Source organism: Leptinotarsa decemlineata, unplaced genomic scaffold (genome assembly GCF_025532065.1).
Source record: "Leptinotarsa decemlineata unplaced genomic scaffold, Ldec_3_MD MMD2_tig00026294_RagTag_RagTag, whole genome shotgun sequence".
NCBI classification, from domain to species: domain Eukaryota; kingdom Metazoa; phylum Arthropoda; class Insecta; order Coleoptera; family Chrysomelidae; genus Leptinotarsa; species Leptinotarsa decemlineata.
In genome coordinates, this window is record NW_027412674.1 from 7,180,513 (window position 1) to 7,207,278 (window position 26,766).

General features: G+C 33.1%; 2 protein-coding genes across 3 annotated transcripts in view; one reads left to right on the forward strand and one right to left on the reverse strand.

The window, feature by feature from the left end:
• Positions 1 to 1,454: 1,454 nt before the first annotated feature.
• Positions 1,455 to 9,879, forward strand: pcs (SH3 domain-binding protein parcas). 2 transcript variants are annotated; one of them, XM_023168966.2, is made up of 5 exons: positions 1,455 to 1,844; positions 1,904 to 2,086; positions 2,137 to 2,314; positions 2,367 to 2,485; positions 8,967 to 9,879. In XM_023168966.2, exons 2-5 carry the CDS (start codon positions 1,979 to 1,981, stop codon positions 9,594 to 9,596), a joined length of 1,035 nt encoding a protein of 344 aa, XP_023024734.2. In that variant the 5' UTR covers positions 1,455 to 1,844; positions 1,904 to 1,978; the 3' UTR covers positions 9,597 to 9,879. The 2 variants fall into 2 exon arrangements, with proteins under 2 accessions (XP_023024734.2, XP_023024733.2); XM_023168965.2 differs by having other exon boundaries at positions 1,456 to 1,849.
• rictor (rapamycin-insensitive companion of Tor) overlaps positions 9,509 to 26,766 on the reverse strand; it is a 49,138-nt gene continuing 31,880 nt past the window's right edge. The window contains exons 14-19 of the mRNA XM_074180255.1: positions 25,689 to 26,163; positions 25,392 to 25,626; positions 25,222 to 25,331; positions 24,989 to 25,166; positions 20,604 to 20,932; positions 9,509 to 18,190 (exon numbers count right to left, since the gene is read on the reverse strand). Coding sequence (XP_074036356.1) covers positions 17,760 to 18,190; positions 20,604 to 20,932; positions 24,989 to 25,166; positions 25,222 to 25,331; positions 25,392 to 25,626; positions 25,689 to 26,163 — 1,758 coding nt within the window. The 3' untranslated portion in view covers positions 9,509 to 17,759. The remainder of the gene's footprint in view (positions 18,191 to 20,603; positions 20,933 to 24,988; positions 25,167 to 25,221; positions 25,332 to 25,391; positions 25,627 to 25,688; positions 26,164 to 26,766) is intronic.

A 26,766-nucleotide genomic window follows, 5' to 3' on the forward strand; every position in this document is an offset into this window, starting at 1 on the left:
TGCCAACTCATCACTTCATCATTGAAAAGTTTTTATTACTTTTCACGAAAGATGAAAACCCTGGTATTCAAACCGATTCGCTTTCTTTTTGCTAGAAACTATCGACGCCAACAATGAGAGTGACCAAAGATGCCTAAAAACCCTTATTTTTGACCGATTCGCTATTGTTTTCTCAAAATCTCTCGACGCGGGAAATGAGATTGACCCAACTTTGTACACATGTTGATAGATGGAAGAAAAATCGTTTTCAAAGGTAAACACTGGTGTGCGCTTAGCGCTCTGTGTAAATGGAATGCCGAAGAACATTGGATCTGTTCGTTTTATGGAGAATCAAGACTGCCTTAGATCGAGTATTTTCGTCAAATTATTGTACATAGAGAGGGGTCTAACTGATTACACCATAATACTTATATGTATATTGTTTCCAAGTGTTTCAATTTCATCATCACTACTCGATGAAGACGATAAAAATAAATGATTTGTTTGCATTTTCTTTTCATGTGCCTTCGTCCTGCCTACTTCAATGAGTTCATACTGAAAATATGCTCTGAGTGCAATTCTCGTTTTTCTGGTTTTTCGATGGAAAATGTAAACTGACACTCGTTTTAACAATGAAATTTAATTATGCACTCGCTGGGCATTCCATTTACCAATGGTGGACTGGTAAACAGTTCGGTTGCAGATGCACTTGAAAATTCGGGGTATTGTTCAGAATTAATGAAAATCTTGGTCGTGTGTTCTAAATGTACCCGCTGCAAGAAATGTAATGAATGTTCAAAAGCGAACACAAATATGAATGAACATCAGGAATGAAGATGGGGACGCAAATGTTCACCATATTGGTTTAGTTTTTACGAAATATTGAAGGAAAATGTTACTAGATATTTTTTCACAATAAAAAAGGTCACATATACAAAGCAAACCGTGCTGAACAAGAACAACATACATAAGACGAGTTCTCAAACTCACCGATGAGTCCATCGATCGATCCATCTATTGATTCTTTCGAAACTCAAGCATATTTCAATTATTTGAAGCACTTCATTTCTGTTGTATTTAAGAAATCACCTGAAGCTATCATCACAAAATATGAACGTGTATACCGAAAAAAATAGTATTCATATTTTAGAACGCACGAAAATTCACGAAAAGAGGCGAGCGTATCTGATTTTATTATGGCCGTCGCTCTATGTAACTGACAATCGTTGTATATGTTTGTATATATTCCAGATCAAACAAGAATAGAAAAGTCATCTATTGCTCTATTGTTGACGAACTCGGGAAGTGGCTCTCATAAACAATAAATAGGGGTTTAAATTATTTTTTCAGTTCCAAGTTTTTTCTTATATGTGAATTCATTCATTCATTTTGTGAATTAAAAGTGAAAAAATAATTATGGAGTGTTTTACAAATCATTCTTAAATATGTATTTTAAGGAAATCTACCGAATTAGTTTCAAATCTACCGCTTTCAACATTTAACAGCACTCCTATCATCTGTCATTCTGTCATCTGAATGTCGTCTCAAGAAGTTTATTTTGATTGCTTGTTATATTGATATTCTACATCAATTTAATTCACCTGGAAATATATGTTCACCTTTAGGGCAGTATAAATGATTCATCATTTGAATAAGTTTTTTGTTAACAACCGTCTTGAGTGTTTATTTTTCTTTTATTATGATTGGTTAGCAGATTACAATTAAATAGAAATTGCCCTGAGAAAATTCAAATGTTTACAATTGTTTCAATGCAAATTTTCACATAGCACGTACGTCACACTATAATAATAGAACATCAAATGAACCCATCCAGTTATTAAATTAGTTTCCATGGACGTTTCAATGTAAGGTAAAGATCTAACTTTTTTTCATCATTGAAAAATTCATCAGGAGCTTTAAATAGGTTTTCATGGGCAATATCCCAAATTGAAAAGGGAAAATAGACTATGAATAAGTGAATTTCTGCAATAGCAAAAATATGAGTGAATCTGATGAAGATGCAGAGTTGGACCCAAGAATACAGATTGAATTGGAAAAGTTGAACACAACCACTGACGAGATAAATAAACTGGAAATTGAATACGATGTAAGTTTTTATTATTTGTATATAGATTTAGTCTAATCTTGAAATTCAAGGAGGAAAATAAGACATTTCGTATGCTTCTAAATGAGTGTACTCGGCGGTTGAAACTGTTATCAAAAAGGCTTGGATCTTGCATAGAGAAAGCGCGTCCATATTATGAATTATGGGAAGAAGCAAAAAAAGCCCAACAGGAATGTCAAGAGGCAGCTGTTTTGTATAAAAAAGCTCATGGTAATTATATTCAATTTTTCACGAATATCAAAAATATCCTTTTTATTTGGAGGTATTCATGCAGCAGCTAAAGAAACGGTAGCTTTAGCAGAGCAAAGATTTTTATCAAATCAACATGAATGGCAATTTGATAACGCTTGGCAAGAAATGCTCAATCATGCAACTATGAAGGTAAGTTTGTTTTGCTAGCACGGCAAAATGATTTGTTGGATTAATGTTCTATTATTGACCTACTAATTTTCTTGAAGATGACAAATAATCCAACTATGCATTTTTTTTATTCGGTTGCAGTCATTACATGAATGCTAAGCTAATTGAGGGAACCAACTTGGAATTTATACACCATTAGGCACAGAGTTTTTAATTGTGAATATGAATTCCACTTGAAGCCTAAATTAGAATTCTTATAATTAAATAATAATAATAATGACTTTCATTGATGGTTCCATACAATTACAACCAATCCAATGGCAGGATTCAATATCTGCGTATGATAAAACATCGCGGAGATTGCTCTTCCATCCAACCGTATACATATCTTTTGAAATTATAAAAAAAATATTTTGATATTGGTTTTTGAAGTATTACTGTGTTGAGTTCTTCAATTGTTTCAAATTTGGTAAAAAAAATTAAAATTTTTTATCAGTACCTATCAACAAAGGTATTTTTTTTTAAATAAGTAAGGAAATTTCTAAATAAAATAAAAAGGTCTAATAAACTTGAGTGAATTGAAATTAATCATTAATAGTTTGGACAATAAATGCAACTCTGATGTTCTCAACAACAAAATTTTGAAAAGTATTTTTCAGGTTACGGGACATGTCTTACTGAATTTCATAAATACATCCTTAGCAACTTGTAAAATAACGCTTTAACTAAAAATGAGTACCATAGTCCCAGTACCAAAAAGCAATATAATTCATGACTCTAGTAACTATCGTTCTATAAATACTCTACCACCCTTGAAAAAAATATTAGTTTAGCAAATATATTAATGATAATAATTCACTAATAGACAACCAATCAGGTTTTAGATCAAATCATTCTTGTGAGACTGCTTTGCAACTGACAATAACAAAGTGGAAGTTTTTGATAGAGGAAAATAAATTTATAGTTGCAGTGTTCTTGGACTTTAAATGAGCTTTTGAAATAATTGATATCGATAACCTGTTGATAAAACTGCAGTGTTATAGAATTCATGGGACAGTTCTAAAATGGTTTGATAATTACCTGAAAGGTCGTTGTCAAATAACCAAGGTGAATGATGTAATCTCCAGTAAAAAAATATAACCACTGGCGTTCCCCGGGGCAGTGTCCTAGGACCCTTGCTATTCATTCTTTATTTGAATGATATCAATTTTGTTCAAGACCATGAGTTCATTAATTTGTTGCTGATGATACTCTCGTAGCTGTCAACAGTCTGAACCTGGATGAGGCCATAGAGAAAACGCACAGACGTTGGGAAATTATCACTAATTTTTTGAATATTGATAATCTTAAACTAAATACTCTCAAAACCAAGGCCATGATAATACAAAATACAAATATAGCCAAATCAACATAAATATATCAATATATAATGAAAATATTGAAATAGTGCAAGAAATGAAATATCATGGCTTCAAAATAGATAATTTTATCACTTTCAAAAGCCATTTCAATTACGTTCATAGCAAAATAAGTAAAAAAAAGTATTATTTCTTTCACGAATAAATCAACAATTATCTGTGTCTGCATCTATAATGGTCTATAAAACTATAATCCAACAGTGAATATTGTCCAAGTTTACTGTCATTACTAGATTCTAACAGTATTGCTGCATCATAAAAATTGCAAAATAGAGCAATACAAATCATTCTCAAATGCAATATGTCCACTCTTATTGATACAATGTTAGTTGTACTGAATTGGAATCCATTAAAAACCCGATTATATTATCTTTCAATGATTTTAATTTATAAAATGTTGAAAGGACATTTACCTTCATATTTTAATCAATTTATCACATTCAACAATCAAATTCACCATTACCAGACCAGAGGAAGTTCAAACTTTCATGTAAATAGAACCAACTAAAAAAAACTATGAATTCTTATTCCACAAAGGATTGATTCAATATAATAATCTACCCATTCATATCAAGGACAGTGCAACACTGAGTTCATTCAAATGTAATCTTCTGGGGTACTGTTTGAACATGGCAAAAGTAGAGGATATTATAGTTGATTTATTTTTTTTTATTCATTTATTTTACGGGATCACCCCCATTTGAGAATAAAATTAACAATTATATAATAAAGTAATATACTACATTACATCAACTTAAGTTATTATAAAATACATATCATAATACTACCATGCAGTTAAGAGATTGTTTTTGAATTTGCTGAGAGGTATACCAGTTACTTCCAATTTTCTTTCATTAATAAGTCGAAGTGTACGATCAACAGGATTATGTAAGCCATAATTTGTAGAATCAAACCGTAAGTGAAACAAATCGCTGGACCTTAGAATTCTGTTTGGGACATTGAAATTAATATTTTCTAGAATTTCAGGAGCAACAATTAAGCCATTCAGTAACTTGTATATGAAAATTAGATCAAAGTTTTCCCTCCTTTTTCTCAACAGATTGAGATTAAGGATTTCTAAAATGTTGCTATAATCATGGTCAATAACAGGTATACTCATTCTATGAGCACAAAATCTTAGGAATTTGTTTTGAACTCTTTCAAGAGTAAGATTGTGATTGTCACAAAATGGAGACCATATCATTGAGCCATAATCTAATATTGGTACTACCAGAGACAAGTAAACTATCCTTAAGACTTGAAGGGACAAATTTTTACCATGTCGTAGAATAAATCCAAGACATTTTGCCGCCTTTACCACAATATAGTTCAAGTGGTCTAAAAATTGAAGTTGTTCGTCAAAAAAAACACCCAGATCCTTCACAGACGAAACAAGATAATCCATGACCACTGATTACATAAGAAGTATCAAATTTTTTATTTCTTTTGTAAAAACTTATAAAACAGCATTTTGCGATATTCAACTGTAAATTATTCTCGGAGCACCATGTAACCAATCTATCAAGGTCATCTTGCATTAGTGTTGAATCATATAGTGATCTTATTGGCATGAAAACTTTGAGATCATCTGCGAATATCAAAAAATCAGTATGATGGAAACATTCAACAATGTCGTTAATAAAGATATTGAATAACATAGGAGCGCAGTGAGAACCCTGAGGTACCCCTGATGGCACCTGAATTATAACCGATGTAACGCCTCCAACTTTAACTTGTTGGGTTCGATTACATAAGAAACTTCTGAACCATGTTACAGCTGAGTCAGAAAATTCAAGAATCTTTAATTTTTTCAATAAGATATTGTGGTCTACTCGATCAAAAACTTTTGAAAAATCCGTGTACACTGTATCCATTTGCCCTTTACTTTCCAAAACATCCAATATTTTGTGTTTAAAAATCATCAAGTTGGTAATAGTAGATTTATATTGTAAGAATCCATGTTGATTATTTATTAAACGTTACTTACAATAAAATTTTAACTGATCACTAACTAATGAATCAAAAATTTTTGCAAGTGAAGTGATAAATAAATATACGAGGTTTGTTCAAAATTAACGTGAATTTTCATTTTACTCAAAATATAAATTTATTCATGGATTTCTATTTTGTCTACTCCAAAGAAGTCCCCCTCAGATATCATACATTTTTTCCAGCGTTTTTCCAATCCTCGAACTCTCTCAGCGATTTGGTGTTCATCTCCTTATTGACCGTTCAACCACGGTATACTTATATACAGTAATCCCACTTCGGATGATTTTTTCTTTGAATTTTCTACACACAGACCCAGGAGTTGTAGTCTCAGGTCTACGTTCCTTCCATAGTTGTTGAATTTCATGGGTTTCACCCAACCTACTATTTTTGTATGATTGAACACTACACAATTACTTTGTAGTCCTAAATAGTACTACATAATTCAAAAAGAAAAGGCTCTGCAGTCTTTTTTCTTGTTGAAATGAAAATATATTTTGTCACTTCCGAATATGAACATCTGCCGATCCCATGAATTTTTAAAATCTACTTGAAACATAGTTCATCATTGTCCAAATGATCTGGGTTACTTGAATATTACACAAATTTAAAATTATCATTTGTACAATTTTCTAAGGTGCCCAACATGGTTTTCATGGACTGTATTTTTTTGAGCAGTTTATATGAATAGTTGTTATGTTGAGCAGTGTTTAGCCGCTTTGGTGGAGATTGTAGTAGGGAGAAATGTCATTAGTCTCAAATACGTCATTGTATAAACTGAAACTCCTTTGGTTTTATGTCATAACCATATACCCACGATTCGTTACCAGTTATGACCCTTTTAAGCAAATCTGGATCGTTGTTGACGTCATTTAACAATTCTTGAGCAACGCTCATGCGACGGTTTTTTTGGTCAAAATTCAGCAATTTTGTAACGAACTTCACTGCCACCCTTCATGTCCAAAATTTTCGAAAAAATTGCATGGCATAAGCCAACCGATATGCCGACATCAACATTTTTCTGACTTGGAGTACAATCACAGTATGCCACTGTCAACATTGCAAGTGTTCTTGAGCAATCGATTCCATTTTGTATACTGAGTTTGATCAAAATTCTTTGACCCATTCATAGTAGCAAAAATCGCCGAACACGCAAAACACTTCTAACTTTTATGCCTCTCACTAACAAACTGAACATGCTAAACAGCCGAAACTGTGAACATATGTTCGAGACGGGTGTACCAACATAAAAGAAATCGTTAATTGAATGTACATAGCCCGCAAAATTTGAACATTCACCTTATTCTTTCAACAGGCCTTGTAGATGAAATTAAAAAAAAAAAGTTTATCGTCTAACAGGAGTAATCCCCATTACAAGACAAATATAATTGAGTTTACAGCTATGACTAAGTATGAGTACAATGGAATATAACGAATAGCATATAAAATCAGCAGAGTTGAAACACAGTATTTCACTTATGGGTTGAAATTAGATTCTAGTTCGACTTGCATAGAAAATAGCTTGTTACAAATTATATACTTGAAGCGTCCAAAAATATCACATTCCGAATAGAAACTATTATAAATTTTACAGATGTTATAAATTGGAGATTTTATTGACACGTTGATCCTAGGCAAAGGCAAATAGAAAAAAAATTCGTTTCTACTATTTCGTCTCGGTACGTGAAAATTTAGTTGAGATAACAAATCAGGGCAGTCAACCAGATTATGAATCAATTTATATATGAAGATACAGGCATAATATGTTCTTCTGTTTTATAAGGATAAGAGGGCAAATCTATTTAGCAACACTCTATTATCAATTCCGTGGGATGGGTAGGCTCCATCCAGTTTGTAAGCCATGTATTTCATAAAGATTCTTTGACAAGATTCGAGTTGCTGTATATGCACATTGTATATACGTGACCAGATTAGGGAGTCATATTCCAGACGAGATCGGACATATGCATTAAAAAGTGTTATGAAACATTCTTCGTTTTGAAAGTCTCTACACGTCCTGAAGATAAGGCCAAGCATTTTTTTTGCAGAGGATGTGATTTGATTAATTTGTGACGTGAAGCTAAGTTTCTTATCGAATATGATACCTAGATCTTTAGTTTCTTTGCTTTGATCTAAAGTGACATCATTTATTGCATAGTCAAACTGTATATTGTTGTGCTTAAGGGTGTATTTCATAAATTTACACTTTTGAATATTCAGTTAGTATGCACCATTCATGTATCGAATTAACGTCCTTTTGCAGAATAAGAGTCCTCGGTTGATTCAATGGGTCTGAAAATCTTCCAAGTCATCAGCAAAGAGTAATATGTTACTAGATATATTTGAAACAATATCATTTATGAACAAATAAAATAGAAGAGGAGCTAGATTACTTCCTTGAGGAGCACCACTAGTTGAAGTGAATTCTTTTGATTTGTGTCCTTTGTATTCTACAAATAGCATACGATTCTGAAGATACAACTGTAGTAAATTCAACAGTTGACTATCGAAACCAATAGAAAAAAGTTTATTCAGTAGAATTTGATGATTCAATTTATCAAAGGCCTTTGAGAAGTCTGTATAGATTGTATCCACTTGTAGCTGTTTATCTAACGCAGTGCTGATCGTTTGTGTAAAACACATGAGATTAGTTATTGTTGAACGTTTATTGATGAAACCATGCTGATATAAAGTTATACTATTTGTTGTTATACAGCTATATATGTTGTTATACAACTATATGTTGTTATACAGACACATCTCAAAGACCTTTGCAAAGTTGGACAGAATTGATATGGGTCGATAGTTCAGAATGTTATTTTGGAAAGTTTGCAGAGTATGTGGCAGTCTCTGATTTCCATAAATATTACCGAAAACATTAAGAATTATATAGAAACGAAAAACTCACTATTACTCTGAAATATTCAACTTGTTTCAATTCAACTCTCTGTTAATGTTTACGAGTTCCCCATGTAGAGACTCGAATTTAAATAGCTCTACATAAATGTATATTTCTAACCAAATGTAACATTAAGTTCACATCCCTTCATGTACTGTTTTAATTTTCTGAAGTTTGATCTGAAACATAATTTCAGGTTATGGAGGCAGAAAATCAAAAAGCGGAATGTGGCAGGGACCATCAGAGGAAAGCCTTGATATTCAAGGAAATTGAAGAAAAACTGAAACAACAAGAAGACAAACTTCAAAAATTCATAGTCAAATCACGACCTTATTTTGATGAAAAAGCTCTTTGTCAAGAACAACTCAGCACTCAAAAAAGTCGAATTGGTACAATAAAACAGGAAATTAGCAAGTCCAAAAACTTTTATGCTCAGACTCTGAAAAACTTAGAGCAAATATCAAATGAAATTCACTTGAAAAGACAGGGAAGAAAGCAAGATAATGATTTGCTTAAACGTCCAAGAGAACCTGGAGTTGGTGCCGAGCTCAATTACGCCTTTGAAGAAACGTCTCTCGCAAAAAAGTACAGGTCTCTTCCCGATATCAGTTCAGAATTGGATAAGTATGACGCTTGCAGTGAAAACTCTGCTAGCATTGTTACAAGCTCAGCTGTAAGTGAAAGAGATGAGGATGAATTTTTAGACGAGGTTGAAGAGGTTACCAAGAAATTGAATAATTTGGATGTTAGGCCCGTGGAAGGAAAAAGTGAGAGTGTATTTGTTTCAGAATTTCATCTAGGAGCCTTATCAAACATACAAAAATAAAACAGTTCAGAATTGTTCATCGATCATTTTCAGTGCCGCGGAGAGATCTAAAAAGATATGAATAGTGAAACTAAACATACATTTCTATTTAATTTTCAACAACAAACTTATGATTAATACTCATCTTGTTAAAAATTGACTTCAACTTGAGTTATTCTTTTTGTGATAACGCAGTTTATAAGTGAAACAAAATGAAATTTTGAAAAATATTTATTTCCAGGCAATGCACTTGATGAAAATTATTAGGTTTATAGATTACAATAAAACATCCACTTGATGTAAATAGTACGTTTTATTTACAAATATTTTTTTTAAATATTTAAATGAAATGTATGTTTCTTCTGTAGTACAATAAATAAAAAGTTCAATAGTAAACGATGACAACATTGTAAAAACTGCCCCCATATCTGTAAAAATTGAGGAGTCCATAAGAAATGAAAAATTTAGTCAAAGTGACTTTGGAAGTTCTAGTTAACAGCCTTTTCCGTTTCGTGAAAAACATTGACTATCTTTCATTATTAGGATCAAATTATAATAAGAAATAGATTATCATATAGTTTGTATTAGAGATGAAACGGATATCCGGTAACTATCCAATATCCGGCGGTCTGATTAATACTATCCGGCCGAATACTGGATAACTAGCGGCTATCAGGCCAAATACCGAATTAAAAAAATATCGGATGGTTATTTGCTTCATTTAGTTAGTATCACTTGATAAATATAATCAGTAATCACACAATAATTCTACAACTTAGAAAATGATTAGAACTCATACTGCACTAAGTGCAAATTATGGTGAACGAATACTAACTCCTCTGCATTAAGAGGTAGCAAGCGGTTTCGCTTGCCTTCGTAAATAAGGCCAGCTTCAGAAAAAAGTCTTTCACTGTACACACTGCTGCAGTAAGTTGATGAATGAAACAATCATTACCTTTACTTATCAATGAAAAATCCTGAATTAGATCACCTTATCGTTCGCGCGCCACTCACCAAGCATGCTTCTTGTAATGCACCAAATGGTAACGTTCTGCCGGATATTCGGCGGCCAAAAACTCGGCTGCAAGGTTGGACGAATATCGGGTATGCGGCTAAACTGTTATCCGTTTCATCTCTAGTTTGTATCATTCATCCCAAAAATCATTCGTTGGGATCCTTGCAACATCTCGGCTTTTGGAATTCATCATTCAGTAGCTTTGGCAATCTTTTTGAATTTTACCAACTTCTTTGTTTACACTTTTCAGCTGATATTAAAAAAAAATTAGACAAAGTATTAGGTAATATTGCTGATACACCATGGTCTTTGTTTCTCAAAGAGTATCCAACGATAAAGTGGTTGATTGATTAACTAAGCCTGACAACTGGTTGATTTTTCTGTATTATATTCAGAAGGCAGATTTTATCAATGTAAAAATAACTACTTACACAACCTTATTTGAAAGTGAGCAAATTAAAGCAAATCAATTTCTCTTTATTCATGAATTTCATCTTGCTTGAAATAAATTATTCCGATTAAATCCAGGGGGAGTAGTGGTGATAAAAAACTAATCAAGTTGCATGTAAATTCTTTGTTGTGTAAAAATACCAGAACCTAAATTTTGACGACATTATTTACATGACTAGTATAGATTAATTTTCGTTTCATTTTCAATAAACATCCATGCTTTATTCATTATGTGAGCACAAGAATGAAGAGTTCTCAATATAAACTGTTAAGAAGGAGATTGAAAATGCATCTCTATCGGTATCATTTTTGATACTTTTTGTTCTTTCTCGATGAATTGTCATACGTTTGTTTGAAGGTGGTTGAAAATGTTTCGTAGTGCATTTCATTAGTTCGGACTTCCATTGACTAATATGATATAAATTGATTTGAAATACCTGAAAGAACCTGTAAAAAATTTAAAAAAAAAATTAGCTGAGATATAATAAATTATATTGAGCAAAAAACTGAAATTACAATGAAATAACATACAAGCAACAACCAAAAAAAATTGAACTACTAACACGAGATGAAAATTAAAAAATTATCAACAAGAAATGAAAATAAAAAATTTAAAATTTTTAAATTTTAATTTCTTATCTAATCAAAAATTTAAAAATTCCAAACCAAGTTACTGATATTTTAATTTCTTGTTGATAATTTTTTAATTTTAATCTTGTGTTAATGGTTCTATTTTTTTTGGTTGTTGCTTATATTTTATTTCATTGTAATTTCAGTTTTTTTGCTTAATATAATTGTTATATTTCAGCTAATCTTTTTTAATTTTTTACAGATTTTTCAGGGATTTCAAATCAATTTATATCATATTAGACAATGGAAGTCCGAACTAATGAAATATCGTTCCTAATCGTAGTCTAGTTGATGATGATAATAATACTGAGCTTTAATGAATGTTTGTATGAAGATATCTTGAATTTATGGTTGGAACAAAAAAAAATTGAACCAAAGCATGGGAAATACTGATTTCTGTAGCCATTGTTGAAAATTGGAAATAATGTGAAATTATACGACATAATACTTGGTATAAAAATTTACAGGAGTTTCATAATCTACACAGTAGCTTCTTCAACAGTGATTTCAAGTCATTACTGTGTTAACGAAATGTTGTGATATATTTTTCAAATAAAGTTTGTGGGGATCAAATCATGGGTAATCAATTTTTTCTGAAATGACAATTCAATGTAATCTGCTTCAATTGGTTATTGCTTTCAGTCTACTTTGAAAAAAGCTAACAAATTTGACCTGTTTTTCAAAATTCTGGCAGATATTCGAAAGGACTGAAACATTCTTAATTTTTATGTTAACCATCAAATCCGTTTAATCAAATTAATAAGAAATATCGGGAAGATAAAGTGTATTATTGTTGAAAAAAGGCCGTTTCAGAATGAAAATTTGTCATCTATATTGTCAATAAGACTACGAGGTCATCTTTCTCGTGTTTGTAGCACAAACAATGATCCTTTCTATAAGAAAAATTGTAGATCTTAAAGTCATTTTAATGATCTGGATAGATTAGGCGACGTCTCGAAGAGAGATGAATACCTGAGAAAACTAGTATTTAAATTAAAATTCAAAATAAGAATTTCTTCTAGATATCATACACAGTGGGGAGTAGCAAATATTCGTCAGAAAACATTTTCTTTCCTGTCTAATACCCTGACGAATATTTCATTACACCCAATAGAAATGTATGCCGGACTCCTTAACAATCATTGTGCAGATGAGCATCTGCAGTTGGTGAGCCATCTGACTTGTCAATTTCCTCATAGTCTCCGAAATACACTGCAGCCTCATGGGATCATTGCACTTTCCACCCATTTTTTTCATGAAACCCATTCCAACAATTTTGTTGGACGCATGCCATATTCTTCTGGACATAATTTGGGTTGCCCGCTAATTGTTTGCCTCTTATGATCCAAATCCCCACAAGCAATATGACAAGCTGTCTGTCCCTTTGTTGCATTGCCTACAGCTAAGGTCTTAGTTGCACTGCCGTATTATGTTCAAGTCTTTCCTTATTGTGTCAGACATGACAAATTATTACTGAAGTTGGAGTCAGGAGTGTTGCACTTCAATGGATTTCAAGTTTTTTGCACAACAGAACTGAGTATGTGAGCATAAAACATACATATAATGATGGGTTATTAACAAAACAATTCAGAAATACTCAAACTCGAAATGGGAGTGCCGCAGGGATCAATTTTAAGTCCTACCCTCTTTATACTCTATGTTAATGATATAGATAATATTATATGAAATGAAATGTACACAACATACACTGAAGATTTTACGTTAATTCAGCAGATTTAGGTGATTATGATCTAGAAGATAACTCAAAGTATATATTAATGAATTAATTGCCTACTATAATGGTAATGACTTACATTTCAACTAGTCTAAAACACAACGCAAGGTTTTATACTAGCCAGAAAACTTTTCAGCAAAAACACACTTTTACATTCGATAATGAACTGAACGGCAAAAGTGTGCGTTTTTTTAGGCGTATATGTTGATGAGTTTTTAACTGGAAATCTTATTATGAACAGTTGATAAAAACTTATATTACTCTCAAGTAAATTCACGACTGAGGTATGGGTTGTGTATGTGGGATAATACTATCCACGCACTATCCTTTTTATACAATTTTACCTATTACAAATTTATATATTTTTGAAGTATGCATCGATATATTTAGAAATATTGACAAATTTAATATAAATTCCAATATTCATACAGCGAATCTGTGAAAAGATCTTCAAGTTACATATACCAGACTCAATATTACATCAAATTATCCTAATTGTATTGAACCTAAGACATATAACCAACTTCCCGAAAATGTTAAAGCAACAAAAGCATTATTTCGATTTGAAAAACTTTCAAGTGACCTTCTATTGAAAAAATGTTTTCACTCATTGGTTAAGTATTTTGAAAGAAAGTTTTTTAATTTTAATTTGTTCCTGTTAAATGTATTTTCATGTACTTTTATTGTGACTTGTTTTTGCGGAAGTTGTGTTTTAGTTTTTATGTACTTCATTTTATTTAATTTCTGATTGACCATTTTATCTCAAAAGGAAAAAATTAATATTATTATCATTATTAATGGAGTAGTGAGTAGCCCTGTAATTCTTCTGTGCAGATCCCTACTTCGTTGAAGCAGTTCTTTGGTTCTCTTCTCAGACGTGTGTTTTCCAGTACTCTTTATGTTTCTTATAGCGCAATTTCTCAGTCTGGTTCTGTACCAAAGTAGTGCAGCCTGGTTGACTGAAAAAATATTGATCCCCTCATTTTGTTGAGGCCTCGAATTAATGTTGGTTGCGCATGGCAAGTTTGCATAAACTTCAGCCTGGAAGACTGTACTGACCGAGCATATAACTGAATTGAAGATATCTCCCCGCATAGTATATTCCAGCTCCTGTCCCATGTTCGATTCGTCTGTATGCCAAGTATTTCTGCCAAGCATATTCTTGGGGTGACTTGGTCATTCTCCACTTTTCACACTCTAAGACTTTAACTGCGCAGTAGGTATCAATCATGTATTTTGGTGTCATGTGGTCCGAGAACTTGTTAGATGTTTGTTTTTCCACATATTCCGAAATTTCTGTTTTGCCCGATTCTATGAAGGACGGTAAGTCTTCCAGTCTAAATTGACCCACTGATTACAAGATAAAAAGGGGGAAGATTCAAGAGTTTCTCCAAAGCAGCTGTTAGGGTGGTTTTCATTGCACCCATTTACACACCAGTTTTGCGGTGAAAATACCATAAAGGCAAGCAAAATACAATTTAAATCAACATCCTCTGATTTGGTAAATATTATAATTCACCAAAATAAATAATATAAATTGAAAAAGAATTATGATGTTACTTTGTCATGTGTTCCACATCATTTATGCCTCTGTTCACTCCTCATTACTTAAGAACGCGAATGAATTTGCTTGTCAATTCCCTTTACAATTATTTCCTTCCCGAGTTAACTAACGAATGAGCTCATGCCACATAGGCATCTCTTAGAAGCTGAACTAAGTTATCAGTAAAGCTGAAAATAAATTAGCAAATTTGGCGTGAATCGACATTTTCATCAATTCTCTCCATCAATAGGGCACATAGACTTGCTTTCAGTTTCAATTTGGTTGTAACTATTTTCACTAATTACTAAAATCTTTTTTTACACATACCAAATAAGAGTTTCCAAACTGTTTTTAAGTAATGCTATATTGGCATTGAATGATCACTTCAAGAAATACAAATTTTCATTATATATATTTAAATTCAATAAATTCCATAATTCGCTGATTCCTTCGTTCATTTTGTTTATATAAAACAATTTATTAGAATCTTTCAACTAGTTCAGTATCAGTTTTTGCTCCTCTTTTAGCATATTATGTAGACTGAAATAAATATTTTCTTAATGGAAATTTTTCCAAATTTCTTGGGCCACTAGACACCTGGCTTCTAATTGTTTGATAAAACTATATTAAAAATGTAGTCTGGAAGTAGTAACAATTATTTATGTTGCATAGGAAACATACAAAGTTCACCTTGTCAGGATTGACCTGTCCAGAAACTCTTCTGCCCACACTTCCATTATTCTAATGGACACACCGATTTTCTATACAAGAAACATTTCTGAGATTTTCACTAAACAGTTTTACAAAAATGCAACATATTTTCACTATTCAATAGCTTCTGTATAGACACGCCTGAAAAAGCTATTGTGTAGCAGAACAACATGTTACATTTTTGTAAAAACTGTTTAGTGAAACTCCCACAATAATGTGAATAGACATTATTGTGAGAGAAGAAGCTATTGTATAGCTTCTTCAGACGTGTCTATACACTAAAAAGTTTTACGAAAACACAACACGTGTTTCGCTACACTATAGCTTCTTCAGGCGTGTTTATACACATCATTGTGAGATTATCACGTAAACAGATTTTTCACTAAACACTTTTACAAAATTGCAACACGTGTTTCGCTATACACTAGCTTCTGTATAGACACGCGTGAAAAAGGTATTGTATAGCGGAACACGTGTTGCATTTTTGTAAAACTGTTCAATGAAACTCTCACAATAATGTGCATAGACATGCCTAAAGAAGCTATACAATAACTTCTTCAGGCATGTCTATATACTAAAAAGTTTTACGAAAATACAACACGTGTTTCGCTATACAATAGCTCCTTCAGGCGTGTCTATACACATCGTGAGATTTTTCACTAACACTTTTACAAGATTGCAACACAATTTTCGCTATACAATAGCTTCTGTATAGGCACGCCTGAAAAAGCTATTGTATTGCCTAACACGTCTTGCATTTTTGTAAAACTGTTTAGTGAACCTCTCACAATAATGTGAATAGACATGCCTGAAGAAGCTATACAATAGCTTCTTCGGGCGTGCCTATACACTAAAACGTTTTACAAAAACACAACACGTGTTTTGCTATACAATAGCTCCTTCAGGCGTGTTTATACACATCATTGTGAGATTTTCACTAAACAGTTTTTACAAAAATGCAACACGTGTTCCGCTATACAATAACTTCTTCAGGCATGTCGATACACTAAACAGTTTTACAAAAACGTAACACGTGTTTCGTTATACAATAGCTTCTTCAGGCTTGTCTATACACATTACTGTGAGATTTTCACTAAACAGTTTTCCAAAAATGCAAAACGTGTTTCGCTATACAATAGCTTTTGTATAGACATGCCCGAAGAAGCTGTTGTATAACGAAACACGTGTTAGGTTTTTGTAAACTTGTTTAATGAAAATCTCACGTTGAAGTGTTTTTTGAATACGTTATGGATTTTCATCAAGAATCGGCCGATTCCAGTATATACACCAATTTTCATTTGAGTTTTTTGACTTATGTTCGAAAGTATATAAAATATTTATCTTGCCTTTTATTCCAAACTTGAAAGTGTCAGCCAGATATATACGCCAAAAAAACTCCATTATGTTCAAGCACCATCAGAGATGAATCGAAATACATGAATGATTCGAAACAAGCACCGCTCCCAATCACGAGAACTGCAACACTCATCTCGACACGCGTTTCACCAACCAAGTTGGCGTTTTCAGGAAATGAAGTGCCACAGTTATGATATTTGGGTGCAGTGCTCCTTTTGCAATCTACTATATGCCCGAAGACACACAGTGAGCTTCGACGTGGTGTTCTTATACACGATGGATCCGATCAAGGACACGATATGGCTAATTAGTGAATACGAATTTTCAACACATTCAAGTCCTCAGGTTCCAACACATAAAAACTGATGAAGGTTCAATTACTAACTTGAGTGTAAATTTAGTAGATTCATTTTGAATTATCAAAAAAAAATTACTGCTTAAAATGGTGTTCAGGTACACAAATGCTATCCTCATTCAATTTCTCGACAGTGCTCTTTGCTTTTAAAATCAATCCAAGAGTGCTCTCCTTACCTTTATTTTTCATATATTTGGGATGTTGAATATCACAAAGACAGAAATTTACCCACAGGAAAAATGGCTAAAAATAAAAAAAGACAGCTCTGTATAATTTGCTTGGATGTTTTTTGAAATGATACGTTTGAGAAGATTTTTTTTCCACTACAAATTTGAATAAAGATATATCAAATCCATTATCAACTTGATAGAGAAAGATAATGAATATTACTAATTATTTTTATTCCTTATAGGAAACTTGTTCTCAGTGAACTTTAGGTTCAAAGAATCTAGTGTTTTCAGAGATTCCGTAGGACTTGAAACATCACTTGAAGTACTTTTCCTGTCCATAGCACCAGGAGATCTAACACCATCTTCCAAACTAGACAGACACTCATGTCTCTTCCCTTCCAAAATTTTTTTTGGCTGTTCATATAATACATCAAACGACACTTCTAGGAAAAGCTCGTGTATCACACGGCGTGTAGGCAACCTGTATGTGTTTTCCGATATCATTTTGCAGATTTCAGAATAAAGGCAAATATCTTTGAATGCCTCCGGCTCCCTTTGTTTGAAACGGATCAGATGTGATCTGACATATTTGTTCGATATTGGATTAGCTAGCCTTTCAATGTTTTGCAGGATTTCCATTTTGGTTCCATCTAGACAAAAAAAATCTATGAAATATAAACACTACGCCCCATCAAACTTATAAAAATATTTTTCTCAGTGCACATTTTCAATCAAGTTGTCCCCGCCATAGCTTGAATTGACATAATAAATTGATATTAATTATCAGTTTGAAAGTGGCGATGAAATTTAGGTAAATTTTAAGTTAGAAATATATAGATGTGTTTAAATTGAAAGGTTTCATTTTTAGGAGAGTTTAATTTTTGGAAAATAAATACATTGGCTTTCTACTTCTCCATCTTGATACAAAAACAATTTAAACAAGATTCCTACGGCTGGGTTTTAAAAAAATAAGCGAATGAATGTTATTTACGCACTGCCATCGATAACATGGGCGGATTCAATTCATTCCGTGACTAAAGGTCGTAATTTTATGAACGATTTGAGTGTTTTTTCTTATAATGTTAACTGTATTTGTTACTGAAGAGCCGATAAGGCAAGTTCCACGTAAGTGAAATTATACTTATTTCATTAATTATATTGGGTAGGAATCCTGTGAATGATATCTGGTTCGATTTCATTACGAATGTTTGGAATACAAACGGAATAGAGAAAATTGTACATATACAAGTATTTCTTTCAAAAGTATTTTTCTTTCGTGTAATTCAATGTTTATATAAAAATAGCAGTTTCGAGAAGGCTTTTTCTTCTGAAAGTTACTTCTTTGCATGATCTATCTAAATCCAAGATAGAGTAAAACATAACAAAACCGAAGCGTGATATTCACGTGATCGCCCAGTGTCAGATGGAAAGGGCAGCGTTCATTGGTGAATTCGCCTTCTTGGTACGAGTTCGGTACCAGCACAGGGTTGTAATCAGTCGTTTGCGTGTTTGTGTGGCGTGCGTTATAGTATATAACTATATATAGTTGTTTTCCAAGATGTCCAGTACAGACACTGCTAATGACACTGTGAGCTATCCTCTGAGTCCAGCCAGGAAACGATCCAAAAAAAGACATTTGGGTGTTGAGATGAAAGAAGTGATTTTAAATGTGTTCAAGAAAGAGATGGAAGAAATTGAGACATCGACTGTCGACGAAGTCGTATCGAAAGTTTCCGATAAAATTGGAGTGTGTTGCGCTTCAATTTACAATGTTTTACGGGAATATAAACAAAATCATACATTTTCCAAACCGAATACAAATTAGAATCGTCAAACCATTATAAAATCAATAGATGATGCTGATAAACATGCAATCAGGAGGAAAGTGCATGAGTACTTTCTCAGAAATGAAACACCCACGATAGACAAAGTACTCACAGAAAAACATGAAGATATTTTATTGCCAAGTTTCAAGCGGTCAACATTCCATATAGTATTGAAACATTTGAATTTTGTATAGAAAAAACGAGGGCGCAATAGTTTATTATTGGATAGAGAGGAAATTGTGTTATGGAGGAGAGAGTATTTGACCAAAATTAAATATTACAGGGAACAACAGAGAACAATTTATTATATGGATGAAACGTGGGTTAATGCTGGTCATACTACCCCTAAAGTATGGGTGGATGAAACTGTGACCTCATCTAGGAGGGCCTTTCTAGATGGACTATCCACAGGATTAACAAATCCATCAGGTGAACTTATGTTTATATCAAGACCTGCCTCAATCTCAATATATAAAAAGTAACCCCCGTATTTGTTTTAGTTACTTACATACCTCTTCATAATTTCAGGTAAAGGAAAACGGATTATTATTTGTCACATCGGCAATGATAATGGGTTTGTTGCTGAAGGGCTGTGGTGTTTCGAGTCGAAGAAAACTGGAGATTATCACGAAGAAATGAACGGTGAATCTTTCGAACAGTGGTTTTCCAAAGTTCTACCCCATCTGGAGGATAATGCTGTGATTGTAATGGACAATGCACTTTATCATTCGCGACGGTTAGAGACGATTCCGACAACGTCTTCAAAGAAAGTTGAAATCCAAAATTGGCTGCGATCACAGAATATTAGCTTTGAAGACTCAATGCTAAGAGTACAGCTACTAAAAATTGTCAAGGAGCGCAAGCTAGAATACCAAAAATATATAGTCGATGAGATGGCAGCAGGCCAAAACAAAATTGTTCTTCGCGTATCACGTGCGTAGGGCATGTCAATGCTTACATCCACTCTATCTTGGATTTGAATTTGCTTTACACATCTTTGTAGAGTTAATTTTTGAAATTTACTGGTTCCTTCCTTTCTTGGAAGATTTCCACATTTTTTTTGTACCAATATGGAGAAGTAGAAGACTTAACCTTTCCCAAAAATCTAGATATAACTAAATATGACTTCGAGATATGCTTCCACTGTTAAATGAAAAAGTTTCATACATTCTTCAATAAAGACGACTTGATTAACAACAAATGCAATAGCACAGAGTTATGTTCTTTAAATTATTACCTTCAACAGAATTTTCTGAGAATTTCACTTCATGACCACAGCGAAAACAATGTTTCACTGAATGTTTGAAAAATGTTTCACCATCCTGAGTAGTTTCAGATGACTTGCAATCTAGATCTCTAACACAAGGTTCAGGAAATATGAACGGTTCTCTCAGGATTTCTTCCTGAGTGGGAAAAATAGCTGTCAATACTTTGGGAAGGCATATACCCATATACCTTTTATCTTCATGAAGTAGAGAACTATCTACTTCGAATTTTGGTGTACTGAATACTGATGTAAAGGTGGTGTCCATCGTATCGAAGTCATCTATTACAGGACCAGTTGGGCTGAAATAAGTAAACATTTTCACATTTCAAATTCACTATAGAAACATTTAGTGTTCGACAAGACTGACTGAAATTCAAAGTGTTAATGTTTTTCTTATATATTTCACAACTCGACTGTTCTAATGCTTAAATTTCGGTTCCAGACACCGAAAAACACTTAAATTTCCATGTTTACCTTTTAAAGTTTGCTTTTGTCTGATTTATGCTGATAAGTAAGTTTCAAATATTTTAATTGATTTTATAAGCAACAGATGGCAGCAGTTAATAACCTGAAAGTTAATTGAATATTATGTATCAAGGCCCCATTAGTGAGTGTTTACTTGTCTATTACAGCTGAAATAACCGCCTTTGTTTAATATTAAATTAGATAAAATGGCATCAAGATAGTGTATTGCGGGGAATTTATCAAAGTAAGGAGTAAGAAATATGTTTTGGCAACAAATTTGAAACTTTGCAAAGTTTTCGAAGCCTATTTCAACCTGAAAATCAATCATGATGAAAATTGGGTAATGTTGCTTGCATTAATAATACATTGGAAGGTAGGAAACTGAAATTTAAAATTTTTCAAATGCCAACCAAACTTAAATAATACCAGTTGTGATTTTGTAATTTCTAGCCTAGTATCGAGTAGAAAAACGCCACATGAAGTTTGGTGTGCCACAACTTTGGAGAGAACCTAGTGATCATATGCAAGACTGTTATTTTTGTAAGTAAGCGACGATATGGTGAAAATGCGGAAAAAATGTATTATCCCGATGTTCCTTCAACTTCATCTCCAATATCTCATGAGAAAAATTTTCCGGTTCCATCACGTTCGGAATAAGATGATTTTGCAGTTCAATTTTCTCAAAGTTCAACAGAATCCAGCGCCTCACTGACCAATACCGACGATAGTGAATTCATTATGTTCAGCGGAATTTAATGATTTATTATGAGACCTCACCCTATCTGAGAGCAAAGCAGAAATTTCAGGCTTACGATTAAAGCAATGGAAATTTACCTGAAGATGATGTAAGAATATCGTATCAAAGAGAGCGACCTGAAATTTATTTATGTTTTTTCAGGACCGAAGCCGGATTTTGTTACTGCAATAACGTAACTGATTTGTTCGAAGAAATTGGAATACCATTCGTACCAAGCTTAAAAGCAGTTCTTCCTCACAATGGAAACAAATAACACAGTATTTCTCCAGCACGTTCTCCATTGATTAAGAAAAGTTATGGAAGTGCAATAGGTGATTTTAAGATGGTTGGTTTCTTGATGGGAGTGCAAAGCCGTTATACTAAATATTCTTGTCACCTTTGCCTGTGGGACAGCAGAGCAGATCCTATCATTACCAACAACGTATATGGCCCAATCAAGAGCATTGATGCATGTAGCCGTTACTATGTGGTAGGAAATCATAATGAAGAAAAGATAAATGAAACTTTCTATGTTTTTTAACACTTTTATTTGTAACTAACGTTACTGCAGTTTCGTCCTATATGGACATTTTCAAACTTATACAATGAACTAATAATGATTCATTACATTCGCTAATATATACCATTCAGGTACCTACTTGATTGAGTACCTGAATTTACAGTTCACAATGCGCATGTGCCAATTTAAAAACCGGAGAGTAAATTAAAATCGATTTGGTCATTTAACAGGTTGCACCCGCAATGTTTATGCTTGTGAATGTCCAAGGATTCTAAATAATTGAGTTTGCAACCCTTCCTAGCATAGTGCAGAATTTCCGTATCGTTTAGATTCGGCAACTTGTGGTTGCATGCCAAGGAATGGTTTGAAAACGTCAGATCATTTTTTCCTAGTCTGAAGGACCTTTCATGTTCAGCATACCGTTTTTGGAAGTTTCGGCCACATTGTCCCACAAACACGTATTACAACCCCAGACACTTGAGCTTATAAACTCCAGATTTTTCCAACTTGTTGACGTTATCTTTGCCATTGAAAAGGAAATGAGATAACCTGGCATGTGGTCTGAATGCCACTTCCACATTGTTTTTTCTGAATAAACCCGCAATTATCTCCGTTCTCTTTCCAAAATATGTTAGCGTAACTCATTTCTTGATTTCTGGTTGTTTGACTGAGGGTATATCAATCTGTAAGTGAATTTCATTTATCTTTTCTTCATTAATCAAGAAGCATTTAAGATTGGAAAACATAATGCAAAGTCGGAACCAGTTGTAGAACCTAAGAATGTATTTATGCTGCCGTTACATATAAAATTAGGCCTAATGAAACAATTTGTATTAGCTCTGGATCCAAATTCTGAAGCTCTAGAATATTTGAAGCGATTATTTCCCAAATTATCTGACGCTAAGATCAAAGTATTTTTGTTGGACCACAAATAAAACGATTGATGAAGAGTAATGACTTCACAGAATTCCTCAATGTTCGGAAACACCAGTCTGGGAAAGTCCTAAAGCAGTAGTTGCTGGTTTTCTTTGAAGTAACAGAGCTGGCAATCTTAAAGAATTGATTGAAACTATGCCTAAAAGTTTTAAAATTATGGGCTGCATACTGTCCCATAAACTTTATAAGCTACATTCTCACCTGGACAAATTCAAAGATAATATGGGTGTCTACTCAGAGGAACAAGGAGAACGGTTTCACCAGGATGTAATGGACTTTCAACGACGCTACCAAGGGCAGTACAACGAGAATATGATGGAACATTATATTTAGACTTTACTATGAGACATCCCTCAAAAACATGAGAGGAATATGAAAAATCTTCATTTCTAAATTTTCCACAAAGTATCACGACATGTTTGGCTAATACAGTAGCTTTTCCGTAGTAAATAACGTACTGACAGTTCATTCTTTACTCAAATATGTATATACCCCACGTAATGACAATTGACTATGTACTGAGGTACTTACTCACTTACCCACTAGTGCAATTTGGGTGGGTCGCGTAAACAGATTAAAAACACTTAATACTTTTCAATTGTTTTTCCCATTTTGGATAAATGGTAGGGGAGAGTATCCAGTTGTTTGAACACAGCCTTAAAAGAGCTCATAGGGTTCTCTACTTTGGTATATTTGAAAAAATAAATATACAGGGCTATTCACATTCGTTTCTGCACATGGGGATCTCGTAAACGATAATCGATGGAGTGTCGGTTAAATTGTGGCAAAGTTGCGTATTTTAGAGACCTATTCAATGATGTGAAGAAATCGAATATAGCTCTTTTGGTTCTGGAGATATACAGAAAAAACCAAAAAATCCCAAATTATTTTTTTGCCTATATCTTCTTTATTCGTAGACATATTGAAAATCTTTCCACATTTTGCTATTGGCACTTGGTGTGGGCTCTCAGAATATATCCATGAATCTTTTATACAGGGTGTTATCTGACTTGGGCCATCCCCATCTTTGAATTTTCAAATACGAACCTGTATTTTTTGTTGTAGTTTTTGGATTATAGACGTTCACTTCATACTGAGAAATTAAATTAAATTTTATATTTCGGGATGTTTCCGTAATATTCAATTATAATTGTGTGAATTATTCTCTTTTAAATTACGGCCCTGGAAATATGCCATACTTCAGTGAATTATTGATGATATATGCTATGATTTCGTTAATGGCAATTAAGCTTTTTTTCATAATACTAGTAGGAATTTCATCTTCTCCACTGGAATGTTTATTTTTTAGTTTTATAGATAGTTCTATTATTTCTTCTGGGGTTATGGGTCTCACAAACATCGACTGCATATTTACTTCATTAAATAATGGCCAAATCAATCACAAAATTCATTTCTAAACTTAATTTTTAGTTATTTGAAATTCATATGCCAAAATTTATCACAAATATTGAATTAAATAGACGCTGATATTCAGCAACACGTTTTGTAATAGTAATTCAAAATAAAATTATTAAAAAAATGTTATCAGTGACTTTTTTCAAAAATTCGAAAAATCACTCTAGTTTCAACAAAAGCAAACTTTAACTCAAATAATAATTTTTTCTATAGTTTTAGCGTCCGAGAAACCAGAATTTCACATGCAGAAGTCAGACTGGTGTTTGTTTTAGGTTCATTTACCTGAGATGAGGGGTGGTATTGAATAAATAATAGTCTTCAAAATTCAGTCTGCCAAAATTCAATCTCTCCATTCTTCTTAACAGTTTTAGAGTATTATAACCAACAAGATTTTGAATACTGAGCTCATTAGTAGCACTTCCCGTTAATGAGGATGTAGATATATCAGAATTTGTAGTACCTGAAATAAATGTAATATTCTAAAACGGTTTATTTATTCATGACAATATTCTTACTGGTAGATGATATTCGATAAGACACCCGTCTGAATTGGGTAGACGGTAACTGTAAAGTACTTAAACTTGAAGAACTAGGAATCGGGCTCAAAGTTTTCAAATAATTACCACTAAAATGAAAATAGCAATGAAAGTAACTGTTATGTAAAACTGTTCTGGAGTGTGTTCACCTTGTACCATGCTTATTGGGCAACGAATCACAAGAACTGACTCCAGAAGTAGTAGATTCTGTCATGGAATTATTTCTATATCTCCCGAACGTTCCAGGAATCAAACCCGATTTGTTTTCTTCCTCGAATCCATTGTTACCATCAAATGTTTTCGATTCAGAAAAAGATCGTTTATGGAACACAATCGGAGGTCTTTTATTTGAAGGCAGTGTCAATTGTCTCATTCTATGTAACTCTGAAAAAATACCAAAACCACATTTGAGATTTATCAATATATATAAAAAGAACAAGAAATACCTGGAGAACAGGGGGACCTTATGAAATCTTGCCTCTCTCTCAAGTCAATTTCATCATCACCATCATCGTCGTCATCATCAACGTTCTCAAACTCTCCTGTGAAGGGGTTATCAAGAGATATTATATCTTCTAGAGTTGACCTACTGGAGATATTTCCATACTGTCCCTCGGAAATATCTTCTCGTATGATGGGCCAGTTATCATGCCTATCATGTCTAGTACATAGCCAACCTTTTCTGCTTAAATCATCAGCCCCTAAAGGAGTAGTTCCCAGCAGACCCATAGCATAGAAAGCTGTTGCTCGTATAGAATACACTGGCGATTTGGTTGCCAGTAACACAATATTATCAATTACACCAAAGGAGGTTAAGTAATCATAGCCTCTGTTCGAACTGCCCATGTGTCCGAGGGACCACACTGAAGCTTTAAGTTCGATAATATTTTCATCTGTATTATATCTAGCTTTTCGAACAATCTAAAACACAAGTTTTGTTAGTTATTTTTGGTTGTAAATATGTAATGAAATATTAATAATAATCGTCATCAGTTATCACAATTGTTACAAATTCAATTGCATTTATCTTAGACTTGGCCACATTGAAAATTTACTTGGAAAATTTCAGCATTTCCCAAAGTACTGTTCAGAATAAGAAATGTAGTTTCAATTAATTTTTGATTAGTATATTCTAATCTACAATATTTGACACCTATACAGGGTGATTCAAAAGTACTTTGACAAACTTCAGGAGGTGATTCCTCACAATATTCTAATATGAATTGTCCAAATAAATAAATGTCCGGAAACGCTTCGTTTCCAAGATACAGGATTTTGAAGTTTTATTTTTATTTTCGTTTTTTCAAATAACTTTTGAAATACTGAACTTAATTAAACGAAACTTGGTAATAGGAGGTTTTTGAGGTGTCGAATTCGAACCTGATGTTCTTATTGCTCTTACTCGTAGGGGGCGCCACCTACACGTCTTTTTCTTTTTTAAAGATTCATAACTTTTTTGGGCGTACTTCTAGCACATTTTTCAGTAAAAAAATCGATTCCTCTATCATATCTACGTAAATAAGC

Coding starts and splice junctions, on each gene's coding strand:
- pcs (XM_023168966.2), top strand. CDS start 1,979: ATGAGTGAATCTGATGAAGATGCAGAGTTGGACCCAAGAATACAGATT. Junction 2,315..2,366: donor TTTGTATAAAAAAGCTCATG/GTAATTATATTC, acceptor TTTTATTTGGAG/GTATTCATGCAGCAGCTAAA. Junction 2,486..8,966: donor TCAATCATGCAACTATGAAG/GTAAGTTTGTTT, acceptor ACATAATTTCAG/GTTATGGAGGCAGAAAATCA.